Genomic DNA, 27,518 nt, shown 5'->3' with positions numbered 1-27,518 from the left:
ACTAAAACCTTCAGGGCCTAGGTGCAAGAAACTATGATGCCCCCCCTGACGCCTGGATGGGACCTATCCCTCTGAGCCCTATGGTGGAATGCCAGGGCCCGGTTGCAAGTACAACCTTTGCAACCCTGGTATTTCCACCACTGGTGTCAGTAACTTTTTAGTTTTATTTATTTTTTTCATTATTTTAATTATTTTTACTATATTATTTTATTATTTTTATTATTTTTTATTATTTTTTTTACAATATTAATTTTTACAATTTCCTTACGGGGGGGGGGTTGGTGAGATATCAAGGGTCTAAACAGACCTCTGATGTTTCACCTTTGAGACAGAGAAAGGAGAGTGAGAACACAGCCCTCAGTCTCCATCTCTGCAGTGTCAGCTGCACAGAATGAATGGACAGGAATAGCTCTGTACCAGGGGCGGACTGACAACTCATGGGGCCCCCTGGCAATAGGGGATCATGGGGCCCCTGTGTCCTTGCCCAAACTCAAAAAAGCCTATGAAAAAGGTACCAGAGGCATCTCATGGGGCCCCCTACTGACCCCGGGCCCTCGGCCAGTGCCCTAGTCTACAAATGGACAGTCCGCCCCTGCTCTGTACAGAACCTCCCATTCTTTCACAACTGAAGCATAGTAAACACAGTTTATGAATGTTTGGAATGAACACAGATCACTTACTCTACTCATTCAGACAAGGAAGGGGCTCTATTCATTCAGCAGGCACATACTGTATCAGCAATATGAAATGTTGGGTTTACCTATTCTTTAACCCTGCTATGTGAATGGGCACATGTAATAAATATAAAGTATGCATTATTCCAATTTGGCAGCAAAAGTGGAAATACCCTTTAAGAAGCCATAGTATAATATAAATAGAAAATAGTAAAAATAGCACTAAACCCAATATTAGTTATTAAAGAAAAATACCAGAGCTTTGTAAAAAGGGAAAATTAATAAAACATCCCTTGAGCAGACAATGCTATGCAGAAATATTGCATGCATCAGAAAGATCACATATAAAATTCTTCAGCCTAGGCTTCCTGAAGAACTCCCAGAATTCTGAACAAACATGCATCAATCAAGTTGTATATAAACTGATGTTCCAGCTATAAATGAATCCTGACAGCATCTCCTGCCCTAGTAAAAAACAAGAGAGGCTGACAATCTAACGAGCTGGCTCATGTCCTGGAATACTCAAAACATATTCAATACCATATCTGCCATCCTTTATGCAAAATACATTTCTGGAAGCCCAGGGTAGATGTAAGGCTTTGTGACAGCTGGAATCATATGAACGTTTAGAAACATTCTTTTATTAAAAACTGAACTCTGCATTGTTTAAAAAACACAAGTTAATGCAGATGTTTTATGAATAAAATGTAGGTGTAACGTCAGTTATTGTAAGTACCCTCATTTGATTTGGCATTAGCCTTGTGTACAGCAGCGCTCAGATTGGGAAAGAGGGGTAGCACTTGGGGTCAGTCAGATATGCTGACATGAGGAGAGTACAATGCGAGCAGGGGGGTGAACTGCTACTGCTCCTTTATTAACCAATCACAGGCTGGATCAAGGAGGGGACCTATTTTTTTTTAACATAACTACAGCAGAGAAAATTCATGTTGCCAGTCTGGCAAATCCAAGGACCAAATGAACAGAAATTCAAATACTTTGGCAGGTAAAACAGCTCCTTTATTTCTTTTCACAAGTTCAGGGAACCCAACAGTTCTCATATGTGGCAGCCCTTACCATTCCTCTGAAAAGTGATACACCACGGTGGTTGAAAGGTGACTGGAAGGTGTTATGTTGTCTCCTTACTACCTGTTTTAAAGACTGAACCACTGTGTTGCAGCAACATGCGCCTGGTTGCAGGGCAGTTGCCGTATGGTCCCATTAACTTTAATGGGTAACGTTCAGCAACAGTACTGCCCACCGAATCCGACACTGAATTTTCTTTTTGATTAAGTTGCAGCATGTGAGCAGCTCATGAGCACCTGCATGTCTGGGTTTCTTTTACAGCCACTTGAAGGCTCATGTGAATAAGCCCTGATTGTTATAATTGTTTCATATAATCCAATGGTCTCCAAACTGTGGCCAGGGGGCCAGATGTGGCCTTTTGCTTGCTCTTACCAGCCCCTGGGGCACTATTTCCTCCATGGCATTCATGATGGGGCACAATTCCTCCCAATGACACCAATGATGGGTCCCAATGACATCAACAATGGGGCACAATTCTTCCCACTGACACCAATAATGGGGCACAATGACATCAACAATGGGGCACAATTCTTCCCACTGACACCAATAATGGGGCACAATGACATCAACAATGGGGCACAATTCTTCCCACTGACACCAATAATGGGGCACAATTACTTCCACTGAAACAAGCAATGGGGCATTATTTTTTCCCATTGACATAGGGACTTTTTCTACTGGCTACAGTCAGGCCCCCCTTAAGTCTAAAAAACAGTAAACTGGCCCTTTGTTTAGAGCAATAGCATTGCACTTCACCGTGCTGCATGATGCCAAATCACAGTGACCAAAGGGCAAGGGTTCATCAAAAAGAGAGACAACATTGTTACCAAACATGCTGGTCTACTTACAAATCTACACTGTTTATAAGGCATTAAGTAAATAATTTATTATTTTATATTCAATATTGTTTAACCAGTTGCCCTCCCCTTCCTGACCAGGCCACTTTTTGTGTTAGGGCGCTGCGTTACTTTAACTGACAATTGTGCGGTCATGCAACACTGCACCCAAATGAAATTTACGTCCTTTTTTTCCCACAAATTGGGCTTTCTTTCTGTGGTATTTGATTGCCTGTGCTGTTTGAATTTTTTGCGCTATAAAAAAAAAACAGACAATTTTGAGAAAAAAACTATATTTTTGCTATTAAACATGCCCAGTAAAAAAATTTCAAAAATCAAATTTCAGCATAAATTTAGGCCAAAATGTATTCTACTAGATTGTAAGCTCGAAAGAGCAGGGCCCTCGAACCCCTCGTGTATTGTATTGTTACTGGATTGTCCCATGTACTATCCCCCACTATAATATATAGCGCTGAGCAAACCTTTTAGCGCTATATAAATACTGTATAATAATAATAATAATATTCTGCTACATGTCTTTGCTAAAAAAAAATCCCAATACATGAAAATTCATTGGTTTACATGAAAGTTATAGTGTGTACAAATGGCGGTATATATTCTGAAATGTTTTTTTAAAATTATTTTTACTAGTAATGGAGGCGATCAGCGACTCTAAATTGCAAAAACTAGTTCAAGAACCTTTTTTCCAAATCGGTGCGGCTCCGCAAAGTCAGTCACCTCAATTTGAATGGTTCCATAGGTACAAATAGGGTGCGACTTGTCCTGCGATTTGGAACTGTCAAATAGCCTGACAAGTCGCACTAGTGTGAGCCAGGGCTTAATCTGCCAGAATTGCACTCAGGGCTCATTTGTACTTGAAGTTGGGGGTTGGTAAAAACAGGTGTTTGAGCCACGCTTCTGTTTTTTTTTCTATTGCTGGGCCTGTATGTGTTGAATTTCAAGAAAATAGCAGGCGAGGTGGTGTAGATGTAAGTTTCTGTAAAACAAAGACATGCATTTTCTCTTGCCATTGAATGCATGTGTATTCATAAGGGGAGGGTGCAAGTTATTGATCTCACTGTGCACTTATTTTTAATGCTGAAACTCTTAATCTGCATACCTGTTTCAAGTCAACTTCCACCAGATAGTGCAGCTAGAGGATCAGCATCACAGCTAGACAAAAGAGTATTTTCCAAAGAGGAGCGGTAACATCAGTACAGGTACTTTTCTACTGACAGCTTCACTTTCTCTGATAAACAGAAAATATTCTCTATTTGTTCTTATTTTATACATCTGTTTTCATGTATAGTATATTGAATATGTCAATAAAAAGGAAGTATAGAGGCCATTATTGAAACTCATGATAAATTAGATTCGCGTGTAAATTATTCACAGACTGTTCAAAACATCCATTACCAGTGAGTTTGCATCGCAGCATTGCCATCAATTTGTAACGTAACCGTATCTACTCGCCCACGCTATAGTCACTCTTTTTTTTCTTATTTTCCTTTATGTCACCTTGCTCTATTGTATCTCTAAACCAAGTCTCCAGAGAGCCATGTGACAAGCCAAGATTTATGGCTGCCTTCTTTGGAAAATGATTGAGCCTGGCTATTTTCAGGTGACATATTCTGATGGCTAGTTAAGTAATGGACTTTCTAATGACTAGTTTGAAGATCGGTGCTTTACACATTGTAAATTGACTTCATTTTTATGTGTTTACAAATAGATAGGTTGTAATTCTTGTCACCCCCCTCAAACATCACTTAAGCCACTTATTAAGGTGTGAGCACACCTACTGTATATGTTATAAAATAGCCATTTATAACAGTGTTCAATACAGATGATATATACTGTATATATTGAATATATAAAACAAAATGTCAATTTTAATTTTCATGGTTATTCCATTACTGATCATTCATTCAAAGTACTATCATCTTTTTGTCTAAGCCCTACTCTGTCTAATAAAACTATGGCTTCCACATTTTACACCTATTAGAGCTACTGCAGTTCACTTAAATGGAAATCTGGATAAAAGCTCTTTATTTATTCTGCCTATACTAATTATTCTATAGGGCCACATTTCTGCATGCACTGTTGGTAACAAGGGAATGAAGAAGTGATCTGCATTGCTGTGCCTGCCTTTATTGTTGTAACTTGCCATCAGCCTCGTGGTTTAAGAAACAAATGTGATCATTCAAAAAAGTAGGGGATTTTAGGTCACATCCTATATTAGATACCGCATAAGGATCAGACAGGAGAATGACAAAAAGCATCTTTGGAGGCAGTGTGGAAAAACAAAAGATAAAGGAGGAACATGGTGTGCAAAAATAGCACAAGCAAGAACAAAGAAACAAATCAACCACAAATGGGGTGCTGGGCAACTTCATTTAAATCCAATGCAGCTGTATTTTTATATATCTTCCCGGCAGTATATTGGCATCTGTGAAACAAATATACATGTAGCATCCACTAACAGGAACCTCAGGGAGGGGGGGACAGAGTGAGAGTTTGCCTTTACATTAAGGGGGTGTAAACAACCTTACAAATACACAGTGAAGTGACTGGCCTCAGGTGGTACGTAGAGATTAAACAAATCCCTTTAAATAGGTTGAACCTGTTTATCTGCAGCCTTCACTTCTCTACAGCAGTTCAAATTGAATTTGTAAAGCTTGACTAAGCTTCCATAAAAAAGGTGCGGGGAGATGAAAATGCACTCTGCAGAGCTCAGTGAGAACTGATTGGAGGGACACCCCCCCCTTCACACAGCACATAGGAACAAAGCTGAGGCTGCCAATCACAGGCGGTGTGCTGGAGCTCCCCCCCCCCGCCATCACCTTTTTATCTCTTGGTGTCAGGCACACACCATAGAGGTGTATGATTAATTCATATTTCATGCCTGAGGCTTACAACCACATCAAATTAAATTTTATTTAATTTATTACAGCAAAACAAGATTCTTCATGACTATACTTCACTTGCACCCTTCCACAGAAACACAGCAGATGGTCACTCACTACATGCTCCAAAGTCACTCTCCAACTGTGTGCCCCACTTTGCTTGCTCTGTCATCGAAATTACCTAATTTGCATTATCATATTTACAATAGATCCTCTCCACTTCATGGAGAACAAGTGCAATTCCTCTCTCTCTCTCTCTCTCTCTCTCTCTCTCTCTCTCCCTCCCCCCCCTCTCTCTCTCTCTCTCTCTCTCTCTCTCTCTCTCTCTCTCTCTCTCTCTCTCTCTGTCTCTCTCTATATATATATGACAAAACAAATATTACAATCAAATGGAACTCTATTTAACCCTTATCCCAAATTTTCCTTTCTATGTTGAGTGTTTCTAGAACGTAATAATCTCCATTCTCTTGTTTTCTCTGTAGCTGCAATCAATCCCCTTTTTATAGTTGATCTCTTTACCTCTAAACAAGTACTTCATCAGCGTATGATAGGAGTAATTGTAGATTCATAGTAATAAATATAAACTTGTATTGATGGAAAGTCTCTTCCACAGCAAAAATAATATTTTTTTGAACATTACAATTCAGGTTTGCATCACTACCAGTGGCACCATCAGGCACATTCTCGCTACTTTCTCCACATAGGAGACCAGAAGCCCTACTTTTTCAGTTTGACTCCATCAAGAATGAACACTCTAAAGCCCTTCAGGTTTGCACAGAAAATGATGCCATGGTCCCTTTGGATGGAGGAAACATTCCAGCTTCTACATGTCAATTCCCCATCTGCAATTGCCTTTGAGAGTTCAAAAGGAAACCCCCTTATTTGACAGGCCTCCACTCTGCAAAGAGACTCTGTGTACCGCCTATAGACATGTAAATTCTTAACAGGAGAAAGATCCCCATTCACAGATCACACAGGGAAATCCTTAAGGGAGATTAACAACACCCCCCCTTAAAGACCCCCAATATATTGAATGTATTCCTTATCCATTTCTTTGTAAAAGTGCAATTGCTGTTGAATGTAATTGATAAAAAAAAGTCTTAAAAACTCACCTTGGGGTGCATGGATAAGTGATTCATACTTTTGAGACTTCGTTTCCTTCTAAACTTAGTAGCTCCACTGTCATAGAAATGGTATAAACTATCCGAAAAGGGTAACTGAAAGAAAATACATATATAAAATTATTTATAATACATGTATATGTGTACACAGGGTATCATAAGCTTCCATTTGAAAAACAAGTGCCATATCTGCATAATCCCCTATATACAGTATATGAAGCCAGGTGCTACCCATATCATTATGCCATTAAAGGACATTTACAGATGAAACTGATTAATCCTATTTCCCCCCAGTGCCCAGTACTGGGACTACTACATCACTTCCTGATAGCAGAGTGGATTCAGTTTTTCTGACAGTAGAGGATCTTGGCAACTGTAGTCCTATAGCTAATAAACCCTGAATTCCTGACTGCTGACTGAACTACCAGAAAGCTGGGGAATGAGAAAGATGCTGGGAAAGCAGATATATTCAACAACAAGGGACTGTCTCACTCTCTTGTCATGGGATTCAGAACTGAACATAGGGGGACTGCCATTCTCTTCCAGAGACAGATTGTTGGCCTACTGCTTTGGGACTCTGCACATCAGTTCAGCATAGTGATAATGCCGATCACCACACTGGGATCACATCAGCTTCTCTGCATTGAGACTGTCACTATTCGGTCTGCGCACAGACATTTCTGCTTGCAGCGTTGACAGGCCATCTGGCAGTAACTCTGCACATCCCTGCAAAGAGCCTGGGTAACAACTCTCGTTCCTAGGAGTCCGTGCTATCCATAGGATTGGTGAGTGGGTGGATGCCCAACTTCTTTCTGTCATCACACTAAGGACACTGCATGCAGACACCTTTACACCTCAGTTGCCAGGAGATCTTTTGTTTGAGCAGTACCAGGGCTTATCTGTTTGACTTCATTGAATTACCAGTATCCACTAATACGTATGGGCCCCACCATTGCTAGTAGACAGTAGATACCACCATATCAGAAACTTTAAATATCTCTGGACTGAAATTGCAATCTCTAGTTAAAGGGACCTACATAATTCTCTGCATGCCCTGTTATGGCGCCGATGGTCCAAAGGGAGTTGATAAGTCAACAAGCCTTTTCATCCCCCTCTTGCTGCTGGTGGTGCAAAATTAATAGTTGAAGCTTACTAATCATGACTCTATAATTTGTTAAATGTTGCTAATTGATTATTTCTATTTTACCAGTGTTCTGCTTTTATGCGTTACCTGGGGTTGTATATCCTAAGCCCATTATTCTTGTAGGCTACTCTTTTGAACAAGTCTAATACTGAGGTGTTACTAAAGAATCATGTCTCTTGCATTATTATTTTATAATGTTAAAATGTACGATATTGCTAAAAGTATTGGGATAACCCTCCAAATCATTGGATGCCGATGTTAAAATCACCTCCATGGCCACAAGTGTATAAAATCAAGCACCTAGGTATGCAGACTGCATCTGCAAACATTTGTGAAAAAATGGCTCACTCTCAGGAGCTCAGTGAGTTCAAGTGTCGTACTGTGATAGGTTGCTACCTGTGCAATAAGTCCATCCGTGAACTTTCCTTGCTACTAAATATTCCATGGTCAACTGTTAGTGGTATTATAACAAAGTGGAAGCAACTAAGAACAACAGCAACTCAGCCATGAAGAGGTAGACCATGTAAAATGTCAGAGCGGGGTCAGCACATGCTGAAGCGCACAGTGCACAGAAGTCACCAACTGTCTGCAGAGTCAATAGCTAAAGACCTCCAAACTTCATGTGGCCTTCAGAAAGGGCACAACAACAGTGTGTAGAGAGCTTCATGGAATGGATCCAAGCCTTACATGGAATGGATCCAAGCCTTTCATCACCAAGGGCAATGCAAAGCATTGGATGGAGTGATGCAAAGCACACCGCCACTGAACTCTAGAGCAGTGGAGACGTATTTTCTGGAGTGATGAATCACGCTTCTCTGTCTGGCAATCCAATGGAAATGTCTGGGTTTGGCGATTGCCAGGAGAACTGTACTTGCCTGACTGCATTGTGCCAAGTGTAACGTTTGTTGGAGGGGGGATTATGGTGTGGGGTTGTTTTTCAGGGGTTGGGCTTGGCCCCTTAGTTCCAGTGAAGGGAGCTCTTAAGGCATCAGCATACCAAGACATTTTGGACACTTTCATGCTCCCAACTTTGTGGGAACAGTTTGGGGATGGCCCCTTCCTGTTCCAACATGACTGCGCACCAGTGCACAAAGCAAGGTCCATAAAGACATGGATGAGCAAGTTTGGGGTGGAGGAACTTGACTGGTCTGCACAGAGTCCTGACCTCAACCTGATAGAACACCTTTGGGATGAATTAGAACTGAGACTGCGAGCCAGGCCTTCTCATCCAACATCAGTGCCTGACCTCACAAATGCGCTTCTGGAAGAATGTTCAAATATTCCCATAGACATACTCCTAAACCTTGTGGACAGCCTTCCAAGAACAGTTGAAGCTGTTATAGCTGCAAATTGTGGACCAACTCAAAATTGAACCCTACCGACTAAGAATGGGATTCATGTGCGTATAAAGGCAGGTGTCCCAATACTTTTGGCAATATAGTGTAGGTACTAATCCTGCCTAAAAAACATACACTTTGAAATATTTTAGTGGTTGGAGTCCCACTTACTTTGAGATCTGGGGTCCTTGCTCCTGTGGGAGATACTATGCGTCACTAAAGATTAAATTTTTTTTACTTTCCCTTTGTTTACAAAGCACCAGTGATGCACCTCTGCCCAGGCTATAGATATTATATTCTTAGCAAACAGTAAAGAGCTTTATAACAAGACATCCCTGACCCTTCTAGCTGCTTATACCGTGAAGTAATTCATTCTCAAAGATAACAACAAAGACTCTAAAGTCTAGTCTAGTAATCTAATAGTCTAGTCTAGTCTAATAAAGTAAAGTTTAGAAGAGTTTCATTTGGTTTTGTAAGATTGCGATGCAATAGTAATAGAAACATAACTAAGGTTTCAGTGCCTCTGGTGTAAACTTTGCAGATTAAAGTGGAAATTCACTCTGTCAATCAACATTAACTATTTGGAATCCTTTTGCTGCCAGCATTAGTAAATAGATAGGAAAGTATATCATAGTTACTTATTTTAAACTATTTTTTTTAATTTCTTCAGACATTTCCTGGTTTCCATGCCTAGGCAAATGATATCATATATCCCAGGAGTCTTCAAGAGGGGAGGAGGGGTTTTCTCAGCTAAGCACACCCTTCTGCCTGTATGCCTGAACTAAAGACAGATGGATTCCAAGAAGTAACTGCTACATGAATCATCTGCCCTTACTCAAGATAGCCACAGCCAGATTTGCCAAGGGGGTGTTTTAAAGTGATTTCTCAGCAAAATAAAGCATGGAGACATGGATAGATGGGGGAGTTTACTTTGAATATTAAAAATGAATTAAATAGCTCTTTTGGCTTGTGGTGCTCAGATACAGTGTAGTTCTATTTTAATTTCCCATAAGTTTCACTTGGTCCCACTATTCTTACATTTTACTACTGATCCATCAATATAATGGCCATAATCCCTCAGTAATACCTGGCAAAAGAAGGTGTTTGAGCTAAGCATAACTCCAGAAAAGCCACCATTGACATACTTAGAGTGCTGATATTTCAGCAGAAACAATAGTCAGAATATGCAGGAATTTCTATTAAGCGGCATGCAATTACTTTTGTGTCCATTACTAAAGCACAGGTTCACTTTAGAGTCTTTAGTGAGCTGCAAAGTTTTAAAGCAATGTACCCTGGCTATTGCACACCGTCAGAGACCAGCCAGCAATTCTTCAAGGCTACATGGATAACTATAAATTAACATTGTCTTAAATATTTTAATTCCACCTATATTTCATTCAGATAGCTTCTCCTTGGGTCATAGGAGGATAATCCTTTGTAATGCCCACAGTGGCTTGTGATTAAAGACCGAATTACCGTCAACTGCTTGAACCTCTCTCATGCCATTTTTGCCTGTAATTATATTACGACTAATGAGGATTTTTACTTTTGACTGCATTTCTTGAGTTCTTTAGCCATAGTTCTGCTAAAAGCACTATCCTTTTATGAAAATGTTCTATTTGCCTGCAAGCCTTGATTGCAAGGATTGCAGTGCCACAAGTTTTTTTTTTTCAAAGTCATTACATAGAAGCCATTTTAGCTAATGGAGCTAATGTAAAATAAATAAATAGTTAAATAAAACAGAGAAAAATATCAGGAAAACAGACTGTTTCTGTATTTCCTCTACCAACATGTATCTAAGCCTTTTAGTCTTGCATATAGTAAGGAATGGTCAAAACATTAAGTTTTCTTTGCTGTTTCCATTGGGGTGAATTCCCTTCACTTCCTGTACAAGGAACACAGTGAGGGTAATTCCTACATAAGACAGTTGTTACCAAAACATCTGATCTTCCTGGAAAATTTCCCCTCACCTCCTGTTCTGGTGACAGCTGTAAAATGTTGGATTTCCCATCACCTTATGTCTCAGTGACAATGGCCATCGGGACAAACAGAGGAGGTGAATTTCTCCAGAAGATACATAGACAGCGATAAAAAAGCAACAGAGGTTATTATCCTTTTTTGGTTGATACATATAAAAAGTGACTTTGACTACCAATACAGGCAACAAACAGGGGTGTCAGCATGGCGGGGTTATCAGTGTGAATGGGAGTACAACAAAAGAAAAAGGAAAGGGAAGGAAGAAAAGAAAGGATATGTATAAAGGAGACTAACGAAGAAAGAGGAGGGAATTTGGAAGATGGAAATGAAGGGAGGGAGGAAGGAAGAAAAAAGGAATGAAGGAAGGGAGGGAGGAGGAAATTGACAAAAGGGGGAGGAAATAAGGACTGAAGGAAGGCAGGGAGGAGGAAATGCAAAAAAGGAGGGAGGAAGTAAGGAATGAAGGAAGTGAGGGAGGAGGAAAAGGAGGAAGGAGGTAAGGAATGAAGGAAGGGAGGGAGGAGGAAATTAAGAAAAAAAGGGAGGAAGGAATTAAGTGAGTGTTAGGGGTGGAATTGAAGAGAGGGAGCAAGTGATGGGGGGATAAGGGGAAGAACGGAGGAAGCAAGGAATGATAGGAGGAAGGAAGAAAAGAATGAAGAGAAGGAGGGAGAAAGTAAGGAATTAAGGAAGGGAGGGAGGAGGAAATGAAGAGAAGGAGGAGAGAGATATTGTATAAAGGATAGGAGGGAGGAGGAAATGAAGACTAGGAGGGTAGAAGTAAAGAATGAAGGAAAATAGGCAGGAGGAAATGAAGTGAAGGAGGGAGGAAGTAAACAATGAAGGAAGGGATGGAAGGGGAAATGAAGAGAAGGACGGAGGAAGGAAATAAATGAGTGAGAGGGGTAGAAATGAAGGGAGTGAGAAAAGTAATGAGGCAATAAGGGGAAGGAAGGAGGAAGTAAGGAATGAAGGAAGGGAGGGAGGAGGAAATAAAGAGGACGGAGGAAGGAATAAAGTGAGTGAGAGGGGTGGAAATGAAGGGAGGGATTAAGTAAGGAGGGAATAGGGAGAAGGAAGGAGGAAGTTAGTAATTAAGGAAGGGAGGGCAGAAGGAAATAAAGAGAAGGATGGAGGAAATAAGGAATGAAAGAAGGAAGGGAGGAGGAAATGAAAAAATAGGGAGGAAATAAGGAATGCCAGAAAGTAGGAAGGAGGAAATTAAGTGAAGGAGGGAGGAAGTAAGGAATGAAGGAAGGGAGGGAGGAGGAAGTGATGAGGAGAGGGAAGTAAGGAATGAAGGAAGGAAGGGGAGAGGAAATTAAGAGAAGGAAGGAGAAAGGAGTTAAGAGAAGAAGAGGGGTGGGAATGAAGACAGGGTAGAAGTGAGAAGGGAATAAGGGGAAAAATAGAGGTAGTAAAGAATGAAGGGAGGAAACAAAGAATGAATAGAAGGAGGGAGGAAGTAAGGAATAAAGAAAGGGAAGGGAAGCTAGTTAAAATGAGATGTTACCTTGATTTACTCAAAGGAAAGAAAATTAATTCCTATGTCTATACAATCTTGTATTGTGAGTTTTATTTACAGTTTAGTGAGTAGTTCTTAGAATAATTTCAGTATCATGCTATTTTCTATATTCTTAAACAAGAAGCTTTAAACATTACTCATTTCTTTCTATAAAAAGATAATTCATAATTGACTAATTATTACACCCCACTCCATCCCTATAATTAACTCCAACTTTGCATATACATACATATAACTCCAGATAATTTTAAATCAAAAGTAATTGTGTAGTAAATTAGATTAAAGAACAGCTAGGGATCTAACACGTAAACTCTGTTGAGACCTTTGTAGATTGTGTCAATTAGCTGTTGCCATGGAGACTGTCTTCATTACTAGCAAATAAAATATTATTGACCCTTTGGAGTGATTATTGGTTTCTACCATCAATACTTTTTATTTTACCAGTTGCTATGAGTAGCTTAAGGATATAGCTGACTGACAGTGATGTAAAGTGACTGGTGATAACAGCAGTAAATATAAAAACTTTATGATTGTGAGATACAGAATATGACGGCTCTGGGTAAGCAGTAGGGAAATCCATATATGTGTTATCTTTGTTGGCCCTTCAGGCAGAAAATGAAAAGGCCAATGTTTTGTACAAAATCATTATAGATCTGCTGAGAAATGGCTCCTCTACTATTCACCAAAGAGCAACACCTCTGGCAGGCTGCAAATTCTGCTTTTGATTGGATTCTTTCTAAAATGTCTTCATCATTCCTAGCACCTCATAAAGGAAATGGCTGGTTCTACTGAAAAGGCAAACAACTTTTACTTGCCATGTCAGTTTAGTGAACTTTCTAAACTTTGGAATCATCAAATATTCCCCTAACGCCGACTATGTACGTTTCAATCTATGTGAACAATCTATTTTTAGATCTACCACCAACTGTGCGGTACAAGGGCATGTGTGACTGGATGCAAGTCAATCAATTGTTAAGTTAGGCCCTAACATTGCACAGTTTTGGTATACCTAAAGGCAATTTAGGACCCTTGTCAATTTTTTTTTAATGCTGTCTGTTTCTCCATTAGAGAGATTCACCCTATTTGTCCTGTTTACCATTATCACCAAAAGTGAAAGTGAAAGAAAATCCCACATTTGCCACCAGAGTTTCAATGGTAACACTAGTTATGGAGACCCTGTTAGCACATTTTTTTGAGGGGGGGTGTTCTTTCACTTCCTGTCAGGCTTTTGGATAGGAAGTGAAGGGGAGCCTCTTCAATGGGACCCTGATGGCAAAAAACTGAAAGGGGTTATAACCCTCCCTTATTCTATCCAATATGAAAAAAAAAGTATTGTCCTTAGTTCTACTTTCTTAATGCCTTGATTCTGGCCCTTTAAGGGGTTTCAGATGCCAGGAGGCAGGGCAGGGTTTCTGACCATGTGACGTCTGTGATTGGCTGTCACAGCGGTCACATGATCAGAAAGCTCCCAATCAAAAGTAGAGATCAGAAGCTTTCTGTTGGCCAGTGGCACGCTCTTGGCACAGTTCTGGTTTTCTTTGGGTATGCATACATGTGGCCTCTCTGCCTTAAGACCCACCTATCAAGAGGCTGCAAGCGGCCTACGGGAAGAAGTCAAACACATGAGAAGGCCTAATATAAAATCTAAAATTGCTGGGGTTCATTTATTAAAGTCAAATAGGTTGCTTACTTTGCAAGGGAATTTGCACCAGAGCTTAGTAAATGGAGTGAAGCTGTACTGAGTTGTTTCACCCATTCATCTGCAAGCAAAAAAATATTTTTTTTTCCTTGCATGTAATTGGGTATTCTTTGCAAACCACATTCACTAAGCTCAGGGGTAAATTCCCTTGCAAAGGGAACAACGTATTTGCATTTGGTAAATCAACATCACTGATTCACCTTTGCTTTTCTCTCCACCGTCTCATAGGACGCACTGGGGGAGATTTACTAAAACTGGTGCACACAGAATCTGGTGCAGCTGTACATAGTAATGTATCAGCTTCTAACTTAAGCTTGTTAAATTAAGCATGGAAAACCTAGAAGCTAATTGGTTACCATGCACAGCTGCACCAGATTCTGTGTGCACCAGTTTTAGTAAATCCCCCACACTGTGTCAATTCATAGGCAGTTAACTAATTTGTTTAACTCTTTTCCTGATTACTCAAGATTATAAATAGAGATAAGCAAAAATGAGAATTTTCATTTCCTCAAAATTGCTATTTTATCAAAATGCATTTTATCTAATGTTAATTTTTGGTGTTGTTAAGAGAAGAGTGCAATGGCTCTAAAAAGTTCCTAAAGGTTACAAAATTTGCTTTCAACTATCCTGGACCATTTCTTCAAGAAAAACCAACAGCCCCGTTAGCTTCATCATTTTTGTTTTTTATTCATTGACAGAAAAAAAAAGACAGTGAAAAAATTTAAAACAGAACACAAATAATGAGCAAATGCACAAACAAGGAAAAAATAGATTAATAAACCATACCGCACCCCCACCCAAAAAAACACACCCTTTGAATTAAAAAAAAAAGTATTTTTTATTTTTTAGCATCTCTGAGTGAAATTAAGAGTTTCAATTTCAGTGAAATGTTGCCAGAAAAATAATTGTTGCCCAAATTACTCTGTACATCCTTATTTATAAATTGATACTATCGATGCCCCTACTGTACCTATTTTTTATATGTACTGCATATTGATATGTAGTTGTGTGCATGTAGTAAAATGTTGTTTTATTAAGTTTTTATTATTAATATTATTACTCACATTTTAATGGTTTAATAACCTGGGTAAAAAACGACCATATTAGAAAGCATTGCTGATCTCTTTAAAGGGACTTATGCTCCAACTAGCAATCTCCAGATCCATCTGGCATATACTTTTGAGACTAATGCAGACTACCTCTGTGATCTAAATATGCATTCAGCGTGAAAGACGGATAGTGAAGGTCAACACAAAGCAACTTCCATGTTCTGACTTTCATCCCTACAAGTAATGACTTAAAGGGGAATTTCAGCTTATGCCTTGTTGCTTTTCAAAATTCAGAATTGTACACACACAACATATATTAGTAGGTATTGTAATGCCTTCCCATTTGCCCCTCCGTTTCAATGGCTCTGGCCCCCTAAAATGGAAAGAGAAGAGAAGGGAAGGCTTTTATAGGGGCCACGGGCTAGCTGTGAAGGATAAGGTGGAATACCTTTAAACTAATATACTACAGCTTGCGTTCTGAGCATTACCTGCTTCAGACCTCTGCAATCACTGTATTACACACTCCTGACCTCTGCATTATGGGCATGACTTACTTTTGATCTCTGCAATCTGTGCATTACATCCTCCTGACCTACCTCTGCACTGTGTATGTTACACACTCCTGACCCACCGCATTCTGAACACTGCACACTCCTGACTTCTGCACATTGCACACTCCTGACTTCTGCACATTACACACTCCTGACTTTTTACACTGTACATTATACACTCCTGACCCCTGCGCTCAATATGTTACACACTCCTGATTCCTGCACTCTGTATGTGGCACACTCTTGACCCATAGCAGAATAGTCAATGGTTTTATTTAACAATAGCTCTTTAAGTCCCTTCCACTGTTCCTGCAATCTGCATTATTTGTATGTTCATGGTGTGGAATTCTTGAAGGGCGTGTTAACCACTTCAATACCAGGCACTTTCACCCCCTTCCTGCCCAGGCCAATTTTCAGCTTTCAGCGCTGTCGCACTTTGAACAACAAAACTGTACCCATGTACTATGCAACACTGTACCCATATTATATTGCTATAATTTTTTTTCACACAAATAGAGCTTTCTTTTAGGGGTATTATTTCCCAATGGGTTTTTATTTTTTGCTAAATAAACAAAAAAAGACCAACATTTTGAAAAAAAAAATTTTTTTTTGTTTCTGTTATAAAATTTTGCAAATAAATAATCTTCCTTCATAAATTTAGGCCAAAATGTATTCTGCTACATTCCTTTGATGAAAATAACCCAAATCAGAAAGTTACAGAGTCTGTATACTATGGTATATATATATTTTAAAAATTGATCAATCCTGATGTACTGATGGCCTACCTCATTTCTTGAGGCACCAAAATGCCAGAACAATACAAATACCCTCCAAATGATCCCCTTTTCCAAAGTAGACAGTCCAGGGTATTTAGTAAGAGGCATGGTGAGTTTTTTTAAGTTGTAATTTTTTGCCTCAATTTTTAGGAAAACTAAGAAATAAAAAAAACATGTTTTCCCTTTTTTTTACATATTGTCACAACTATCAGTGCAGTACAGCATGATATAACTGGTGTGGCAGTAATCAGGGACACTGACTGGTGACAGTATGCAAAAACAAAGTTTCAATTTATAGAATATTTTTTCTTTTTTATTAAATTTTTTTCTTTTTTTTAACGAACTGTGACCAGAGCAATAGTTTTAAGACTGTGCTACTCTGGGGATGTGATCCAGATTTTTTTTTTTTACACACTATAATTGCTTATACCAGTGAATTTCACTGTTATAAGGACCCATTTTTACTGAATGAAATTGATTCATTCCGTATTTACTATTGTTGTTAGCTGTGATTGGCCACAGTTAATCACACGGCACAGGTGATCGGCCCTGTCTGTACTATGTGATCACTGTGACCAAATCACAGAGATCAACACAATACAACACAATGGATGGCATGAATGAACACCATCCATTGTGTACAATTGTCATGTGATCTGCTGTGATTGGATAGTCCGGTGGACACAATGGGTGACAGATCACTGGTTAAATATGGGATAATCGTCTAGCTAAAAGGTGTAGTTTATAGGTGTGATTTAAAAGTGGGCATGGTAAGTAGGTATCCTCAGATTTCATTCTGGGAATCTTACCTACCTGTAGTGCACCAGGCACCATGTTTTCTTGCTACTGCACTATATGAATGAATGAGGAAGGTCTTTCATTCATCTGACACGCCTTCATTCATAAAAATCTTTTCATTTGAGGAAAGGATAGTACAGCTTTTAAGAATGAAAAGGAATGAAATGGTTACTCAGCTCGAAAAGCGTACTGTAAGTGATTTGCAGAAACTCATGATATTTATCAGCATTCATTATTGTTATAGTTTTGGAAGCACACATTGAGTTTATATTTATTTGTTAATGTATAGGTAGCCACCACTGATGACCTCAATGTATCACACTGGATCACCCTTGCAATTCAGGGAAAACCAGTACTACAAAACAAGTATAGGAAGAAAGTGCACCAGCCTAGTGCATGACCATAGGACTCTTTAATGAATAAATACAATACAGAGGGTATAGAAAAGAATCACCCCCCCCCCTTTAAAATAATCACATTTTGTTACTTTTCAGTCTGAAATGAAGACAGACACAGTTTTTGGTTTATCCAGCTGTACTTACTCAGTGCAACTTATAACATCCAAGTGAAAGATATAACATTTTAAAAATTCAAAAAACCGAATCACTTGGAGTTAGAAAAAGGATCACCCCCTCCTAAAATGACTCATTGAATGACACTCAATCAGGTGTAGCTGATCATCTTCTCAATGGAACATAAAGTCTTTTGACTTTCAACTGTGATCAGTTTTGGTAATTGTGATTAGCTTAGCACGAGAAGAGCTTTCCTGGAGCATTTCAGTCCCTGGTAGTGCAACTGAAGCTTAAAATCAACTGTGGGTGGCAAGGCACTGTCAAAAGATGTCCGAGATAAAATTCTGGACAGCAGGCACAAGTCAAAAGATGCAAACAAAGAAAAAATGTCAAAGGCTTTATCAATGCCAAGAAGCACAGTGACATCTATTATTAGGAAATGGAAGATATTCGGTACAGCACAGAACCTCCCTGGATCAGGAGATCGCTCTAAACTGGATGAAAGAGCCAGGAGGAAACTGGTCAGAGAGGTTACCAAGAGGCCTACAGGAACTCACGACTGAGCTTTGCCAAAATGCACCTTGAAGATTCTGAGGCCACCTGGAAAGAGGTGTTATGATCAGATGAGACTAAAGTTGAATTATTTGGCCTAAACACTGAACGATATGTCTGGCAGAAATCCAATACAGCTCACCATCCAAATAACACCATTCCTACAGTAAAGCATGGAGGTGGTAATATCCTGTGATGGGGGGTGTTTCTCTGCAGCAGGGACTGAAACACGTCAGGATAAAAGGAAAAATGGACAGAGCAAAATACTGTCAAATTCTTGAGGAAAATCTGCTGCCCTCTGACAGAAAGTTGACAATGGGAAGAAGTTTACCTTCCAACATAACAATGACCCAAAGCACACAGCAAAAATGACCACAGTGGTTGAAAGAGAAAAAGATGAATGTCCTTGCATGGCTTAGTTAGAGCCCAGACTTAAAACCCATTGAATATCTGTGGAATGACTGCAGTCCACAAATGGTCACCATCAAATTTAACTGAACTTGAACAGTTCTGCAAAGAAGAGTGGGCAAATATTACAAAGTCTAGATGTGCAATGCTAGTAGAGACATATCCCAACAAACTAAAGGCTGTAATTAAAGCAAAAGGTAGTTCAACAAAATACTGACACAAGGGGGTGATCCTTTTTCCAACTGGTTTAGAATTTTTTAATTTTTTTTTCTGACATGCTGGTGCTATATCTTTCACTTGGGTGTTATAAGTTGCACTGAGTAAATACAGCCGGATAAAAAAAACTGTGTCTGTCTTCATTTCAGGCTGCAAAGCAACAAACCGTGATTATTTCAAAGGGGAGGGGGTGATTTTTTTTCTATGCCCACTGTAAATTCCAAACTACTCACAAAATTATGAAGTTAAGTGCACACTATATATAAATCCAACAAGCCACTGGAAGCATGTCCATGCCGTGGTAGATGGACATGCTTCCGATGGCTTGTCAGATTTATATATGCACTTGACTTTATAATTTTGTGAGCAGTTTTGCATCTATTTTATTTATTCATTAAAGAGTCCTATGGTAATGTACTAGGCTGGTGCGTTTTCTTCTTATGCTTGTTTTATAGTTTGGAGACCCCTGCCCTAAACTATAACAAACATTATTTTTCATGTTGTTCATAATTTCCAGAATTTAGAGCCAATGAGGGCTGAAAATAATAGTCACACATGTTCTAGAGCTTAGTGAACTGACCTTTCTTTATTCTTAGAATTGTGAGGCACCACTGGAGGTGGTTAATAATAAGGTTTATATTAACCCCTTCATGCCGGTGCCTCCCCGCCCTTTAAGAGTTTCAGAAGCCGGGAGGCGGGTGCAGGGTTTAGGGTCATATGACGACGTGTCACAGTGGTCACATGATCGGGAAAGGAACTGATCGAAAGAGGAGATCGGGAACCTTTCCGTGAGTACCGTACATGTGTGCTGGGAGCGCACAGGGTGTGCACTCTCGGCACATATGTCCTTTTTTAATAGAACGCAAATGTGCGGCTGCTCGGTGTCTAGGCCCAGACGCCGGGAGGCTGCACATTTGCGTTCAGCCGACATGAAGAGGTTAAAAGCAATATCAACATTTATGCATTCCAATCTGCCTCCTAATAATAACAGTATTACATTCCTGGCCTCAAGTTCCCTTTAATTTCCTTTTCTTAAGCATATTTGTATTTGATTCCAGACTAATAATGTTATTGTCACTATCACTCTATCTCTGAGGTGATTCTCACTTGCCCAAATCTAAAAAAAAATGTATTTTATAATTTCAGCATTATTAAATAATAAGATGTATTTGATGGTATCAGCAAAGGAGATGAAAGCTATAAAAAGTATGGCCTCAAATACAGGGCCAACATATTAATAAAAAGGAAACATAACGAGGCACAAGTAGGTTCACATGGGAGAGGAAATTTGCTGTAAATACAAAAAATAAATGTTCTGGTGCTCATTTTGCAGGCTGGCAGAAGAGCTAACTAAAAATGATTCTAAAATAAAAAATCAGAGGACTTAGTTACACACAGTAATAGTAAGTGTAAATCACTCTACGGACTAAGGTCTATCTGCAAGAGAGACTTACAAAGGCATAGAAGATGTTCACTTAGAAAAGTGACCCCCCGCATTACCGTATGCCCTGAATTCATAGCAGGTCCTTGGAAGCCTGAGGACATCTTGTAGAGAGAATTAAGTACTGCGGGAGACAGCACCCCTGTATAGGCAAGTATTGCAGCACTGCTGCTGGAGATCTTTCTATTAATTAGAGAATTAGCTGAGATGAGTTCTTTAACAACCAATAAAGTAGCTTAAAAACAAGCCCTCACTAACCTCTGTAGCTACAGGCACTTTGAAGAAAATCAACGTGAAAGTTCTCAACAGAGGCACTGAAATCATACCTCCCAACTTTTTAAGATTGAAACGAGGGACACCTATTAGCAAATGTATGTGGCACAGGATACACCCCCTGCCATGCCCCCATAAAGAACCATTAGACAAAATAAAGATTAGTTTAACCTTCAAGTGTTTTTTTTTTACCGCTACTATACTTTTATACTGGCTTATGGAGTTTACAAATGCAACAATTTAGAAATTTGAAAAGTTTTAGCACTGTGGACCCCTTTTTGAAATATAAATAATGCATTTTATATATAACTACATAGATCAGACCAAAATGAGGAACAAATGAGGAGGAAAGATGGACAGAGGGACTTTATTCCAAATCAGGGACAGTCCCTCAAAATCAGGGACTGTCCCTGATCCTCTCGTTTTCTTTTCTTTAGCAACAGAGTATTTGCAGCCGGAAAGCCTTGTAATGTTAACAAACAGCAGGTGTTGTATGCTGTTAGACACCATCTTGGACCTGACTTAAGCTGGCCACTAGTTATCGACCGAACACCCTTGTGTTCAGTTCATGGTCAGACATTCGAACCTTATGAATGTTTGACCGCGAACTTTGAACCTAATGCAAGTCTATGGGTCTCAAATTTTTAAATTCAAAAGTACCCATTTTGAAGGCTTATATGCACGTTATTGGCCATAAAAGTGCTATGGGGACTTGGGCACTGCCCTGAGGAACATGAATCAGTGAAAACAAAAATTCAAAAAGTACCGTTTTAAAAAAAAGGCAGTCATTTTTCATTGCTTAAAGTAAAAAAAAGAAAGAAAGAAAAATTCCTTTAAATATCATGCCTGGGGGTCCCCTAAACTACCTGCAAAGTTTCACATCTGTACAATGTATAGAACCTGCTGTAGCAGGACTGACATTTTCTTTCGTTATATCTTTATTTAAAAAACATTAAAAAAAAAACCAGTGTGGGGTCCCCCCAATCTAATCTGTACCAGACACTTTAGGTCTGGTGGGAAGGTTAGTAGGTTAGTAGGGACCCCACAGCAACATTTTTTTTTAAGTGCATGGGGTTCACCCTAAAAGCCATACTAGGCCCTTTGGATCTAAGGTTGATTGTGCAGAGATTGTATGGTCAAATTGTAATGAGAATGGCAACCTTTAATCTTTCCAGTGATCTTTGAGGATGAATTTGTGTCCATAGTCTGGGCATAGGTGCACTTTAAATTTATTTCCCCATTCAACTAGAATTTGTCTTGATTTCGTCCTTCTTAAATTTTCTCTAAAGCATGCTTGGACAGAGAGAAGGGCCAGCAGGAGGAGCATGCTGAAGGAAAGAGAGAGCAAAATGAACAGAGAGATGACCTCATCAGACTGCTACTTCTCCTTTATTGCTCGATAAGCAGTCTGGTTCAAGACTAAGACTGGACAAGACTTTACTAAGCTGTACTGCTGCTGCAGTGGAGGTCAGGCACCTGACTTTGGCAATATATATTTGGATCACACTCCTATACTCAAAGAATTGCAAATCTTTTGGCAGGTAAAATAACACATATGCAAGCATTGACTGCTTGCTTGAACTGAATTACTGATTTGTGGCTAATTTTAAAACTAGAGTTTATGCATGTCAATCCTTACATACTTATTTATCAATGAAAAAAAGGCGCTATTTCCACTTGTGATAAGATAATGCTACTTGATATCTTACAAGAAGGTTTACAAATCCATAAACCAAGTGAATAATTGCCTCTATAAATAATAATCAACTTAAAACTTAGATTGCATATTGTCCAATTAATAGTCCATTTAATGGTTTTCCAAAAACCTTCACTCCACTGTGTTCCCAACACCCGTGTAGAATTCCACACAATGCCAAATTACCACCACGTGCGGTAAGATTAAAGGCTTACAATTTCTCTATCTATTCATGCATATCATATAAGCAAAAGGATTGAAGAGGAAAATGCAAAAGATAAAACTGGATCTACACTGACATTTAAAAGTGCCACTTCAGGCACTGGAATACTTACATAGCATGAATGCACAACGCTCAGCACCAACGCTTCTACTGTCTGAGCCAGCGTGTGTTCCGCAGGCCGAATCCAAATCACTGGAAGTGACGTATATGTGGACTGGAAGTGATGACAGCGGCCAGGCCTGAATGCATTTTGTGGAATCGCGTCATCAGGAAGCTCAGCTATCGCCATCTTTGAATGTCCTTTCATACTCTCAACAGGGAGGTCAAACATACTCTATTAACTTACTATTTCATTCGTCCCGCTTAAAAGAATTGTTTCACAATGATCTAAACCTTTGACACATATTGCCACTACCATCAAAACTGAAAAACAAACAAAAAGCATCTTCAATAATTGGCTCCTGTCTAAATTGGCCCTAGTATATGTATGTATGAATGTAAGTTAGGGACCTTAGAATGTACGCCCTTGAGGGTTAGGGAATGATGTGAATGTACAATATATATGTAAAGCATTGTGTAAATTGATGGAGTATATAAGTACCGTATCTTTAATAAATAATAACTATTAATAATAATGCATCTTATGCACCCTTACAAATACCACCCATACCCAGGGTTCCACAGATCTCAAGAACGGATCGGAATGGAAAACCCAAGGCAAGTAAAGTGTGCAAAAGCACACAAATGCAATAAGTGTAAACAAAAAACATTACATAAAAATTATTAACTATGTTAAACCTTTATAAATATAAAGACGTTACAATGGAACCCTCTAGTGGTGGAATAAATTAATTGTACCCTAAAAACATAATTACTAATGTATGTAATTGAAAATGTAAAGGTATTTTCAGCAAAAAAGATATATATATATATATATATATATATATATATATATTTTTTTTTTTTTTATCTCCTACAAATATGTTAAAAAACTATTTAAATATATATCAATATTTAAACCAGAGGGGATCAATGTATCGAGTTCATGGATCCATCTCGTTTCATTCTGGGTCACCCGTTTCCACATATCACTACCCCTCCAATGTATGAAACCCCTATCAATTCTGCTATAATAAAATCTTTCTTGTCTACATATTTAAGTCCACAGGGACAAGAAAGAAGGTAAGCCACAAATTTTGTGTTAAACATAATAAATTTGTCAATTACATATTCCTTCCCAGCAGATAACTGAAAATGTTTAACTTTTCTACTCTTGTTCATTTTTGGAGTGACCCTACAAGACAAACATCTATCATACCTATAAAACCCAACCTTCTCTAAAAATGAGACCTGTCTCTTGGGAGGGGGGGGGCAATACAATCTTAGCAATTATATTACTAAGACCTCTTTTTCTAAATAAAAGAGGGCTTCCTAGGGAGAACCCTTTTTAAGGTGTTATCTTAAGATTGGACCAAAACTTTTTAACACATTTCTTAACCTTTCTATATTGTATATTAAAACCCGTGATGAAATCTAGTTCTGTTCTATTCTTTATTATTATTGGGTTTCTTTTGAAGAAGTTTCTCTCTCCTCATTTCACTCACCTCATTCCTCTATCAGACTTTCTTCCAAAATCTTTCTATAAGCATGTCCATCTGTGTCATAAAGTCTGCTTGACTATCACAATTCCTTCTAATGTGTACAAACTGCCCCTTAGGGATGGCCCTAATCCAGCCCAGGTGATGGAAACATCTTGTAGAAATGTAACCATTCTTATCCACTTCTTTAAATGTATATGGGTGGCTAATTTCTTGCCCACCTTAAAGATTGCTAGATCCAAAAACTCCACCACCTCTCTACTCCAATTACCAGTCAACTTGATATCATACACATTATCATTCAGGTGGGTCAGGAAAAACTGTAACTCTTCCATAGTTCCCTCCCAAATCATAATGATATCATCAATGAATCTATGGTATAACTTTAGCTGTGGCCAAGGGTTAGAGAAAACTTCTTCTTCCCACTTGTTGAGAAATCTATTGGCTACACTGGGGGCATATCTTACCCCATAGCCACACCCTTTATTTGATTGTAAAATTGCCCTAATGCCAAAAGTAGTTATACTTAGCCATATTTAATCCTTCCAATATAAATCTAATTTAACATCCGTATATTTTTCAAAGGCCCATTTTACGGCATTAATGGCATCTGACTCCTTGATGTTAGTGTATAAAGATTCTACATCCACTGTAACAAGTACAGTGGAGTCACTCACTGGCACACTCTGAAGTAAAGAAATGATGTCTCTGAATGACTGTCTTTTAAGAAGGACCTCCCTTTTTCAGCAAATGGGTGGAGATAAAAATCAAGGTACTCCCCCAAATGGGAATACAGGGATTCTATCCCACTCACAATGGGTCTACCGGGTGGTATCTCTTTATGTTTATGCAGTTTTGGTAGATAATTATCCTAGGAGTTAAGTTAAGGTACTTACCTTCTTTCTAATCAAGAATGTTTTTCTTTAAACTCTTCTTGTTAAATTCCCCTAATTTCCCTTTTCATTTCCTAGTAGAGTCACCCGACAATCTTCTATATGTACTCTCATCACTGAGAATCCTCTGCATTTCTACTTCATAATCCTTTTTATTTAAAATAACCAGCCCTCATCACTTATCGGCTGTCCTAATCACTATCCCTTTTTTTTTTTATCTAATTCCCTTATTCCTTTATCTTCTTGTTGTTTCTCTTCTTCCTCTTTACGCTAATCTTTTTTTTTCCAATTTAAATATTTTATTATTTCTTTTCCAATTACCATTTTAAATATACAAAAGCTAAAAAAGCAGACAAAATAAGTTACACAAATTTGTCTGACATTCTCAAAATATAACATTAATCTTGGTAACCTTTTACCCCTCCCTCTTCCCTCCTCTCTCCCCTACCCCACCTTGATTATGCACTTTTCCCTTCATTCTAAAAATCTTATTTCTAGAATAATACTGATATTATATTGTATTTATCCCCTATGACTTCTTTCCTCTATTTCACATATTCTAGGTATAAATCTGACTTTTTAAATTCTACCAACTTTTCCCACCTTGTACGGAAAACCTCCATTTTATCTTCATCCATATGGTAAAGTTCCTCCATTCTATACGTCTTCTCCACCCTTTCTACCCAATCCTTTATTTTCAGTGCTTGTTGTTCCCTACAAAACTTGGGTATCAATCCCTTCGCTGCATTCAGATAATACAATAATCCATTTTTTTTTTTTTTTTTTACCGAGAACTCAGTACCATAAAGAAGACAAGTCTCTGGGTCCTTTGGGATATTGACCTCTGTTATTTCCTGAATTATGCGCACTATACCCTCCCAGTATTCTTGGATTTTGTGACACTCCCACCATAAGTGAAATATTGTACCTCTATCTCCACATCCTCGCCAACATAACGGTGAATTGTCTCCACTTATTCTATGTGCTACATTCGGTGTAATATACCATCTTACCAAACACTTGTAATTCATTTCTACTTCCTTCATATTTACATTCCCGTGAACTAAAACTATACATTTTCTTTTGTTTTCCCTCATCAATTATTACTTCTAAATCCCTTTCCCATTTCTCTGTAAATGGTGGCCATATAGCCGTGATTAATCCCGTAAGAATCTTATGTATTTTAGAAATCCTGTGCTTCCCATGTATCTAATAAGTGCTCAAAGGGGTTCCAATTCTCTTTTTTTCTTAATGGCTTTGGGAGACTCCCTATAAAATGTTTTAATTGACCGAAACGCCATTCATCCATTCTCGTAAATATTTTCCTCTTGCTTTCCAGTTCGCTAAGTGAACATATTTCCTCTCCCACCATTATATCTCCTAATTGTATGTCTTTCTTCTTTATCCACTTCCCTGTGATACTCTCTTTACTTGGAGGGAAAAACTCTGTGGATCCTAGTTTGTGTAAAACATCCCAAACTCTCAAGACATTACGTGTAAACATACTTGTGCTATCTGTTAATCCTCGGTATTGAGGAGGTAACCAGATAATTCTACTTAAATTTGTATAACTTAGTGTATTTTCTATTTTTACCCAACTTTTCCCCGTTATGTGTCCAATCAAAAATTCTTGCCAGAATTACTGAGTTATAATATCTTTTCAGGTCTGGTACGCCCAGTCCACCTTTCTCTTTATTTCTACTTAAAATGTCATAACTTATTCTAGGCTTATTTCTCCAAATAAATCTTGTTAAGATTTTTTTGATTATTCTAAAATATACCTCTGGAAGTTTAATTGGTATCATTTGGAATGTGTATAGAATTTTTGGAACAATTACCATTTTTATCAGGTTTATCCGACCGATCCATGACTGAGATCCCCATCCTAATTTCTTTATTTCATCTTTAATCTCATTTAGTAGTGGGACATAATTTAATCTATCAAGGTTCTTTAAAGATACAGTCAGTTTTAGATATTTTAGTTCTCTTTCCCTCCAGACAAAAGGGAATTCCTCCTGTAACATTTTGTTCTCTCTATTTGTAATGTTTATGTTTAAGATCTCTGTTTTAGTTGGATTCATTGTTAAGTTTGACATCTCTCCATATTCTTTTAAAGATTTCATTTAGTTTGGCAATGTTATCCTTGGATTTCCTACATAGAACAACATGTCATCTGCATAAGCTGCCACCTTATGCTCAATTTCTCCTACCCAAATTCCTTTTATATCTATAT

At 38.5% G+C, this 27,518-nt stretch overlaps 1 protein-coding gene across 1 annotated transcript in view; it reads right to left on the bottom strand.

Annotated features, from left to right (window-relative positions):
• PCSK2 (proprotein convertase subtilisin/kexin type 2) overlaps positions 1–27,518 on the bottom strand; it is a 270,895-nt gene that overhangs the window by 169,697 nt on the left and 73,680 nt on the right. Inside the window, exon 2 of the mRNA XM_089685325.1 lies at positions 6,609–6,713. Within this exon, the coding sequence (XP_089541451.1) occupies positions 6,609–6,713 (105 nt within the window). The remainder of the gene's footprint in view (positions 1–6,608; positions 6,714–27,518) is intronic.

The sequence above is a fragment of the Staurois parvus genome, unplaced genomic scaffold, assembly GCF_062004578.1.
Source record: "Staurois parvus isolate SC_StPar_1 unplaced genomic scaffold, SC_StPar_1.0 ptg000001l, whole genome shotgun sequence".
NCBI classification, from domain to species: Eukaryota; Metazoa; Chordata; class Amphibia; order Anura; family Ranidae; genus Staurois; species Staurois parvus.
The sequence above is the reverse complement of the archived record's forward strand: the minus strand, read 5'-3'. Positions and strand labels throughout refer to the sequence as shown.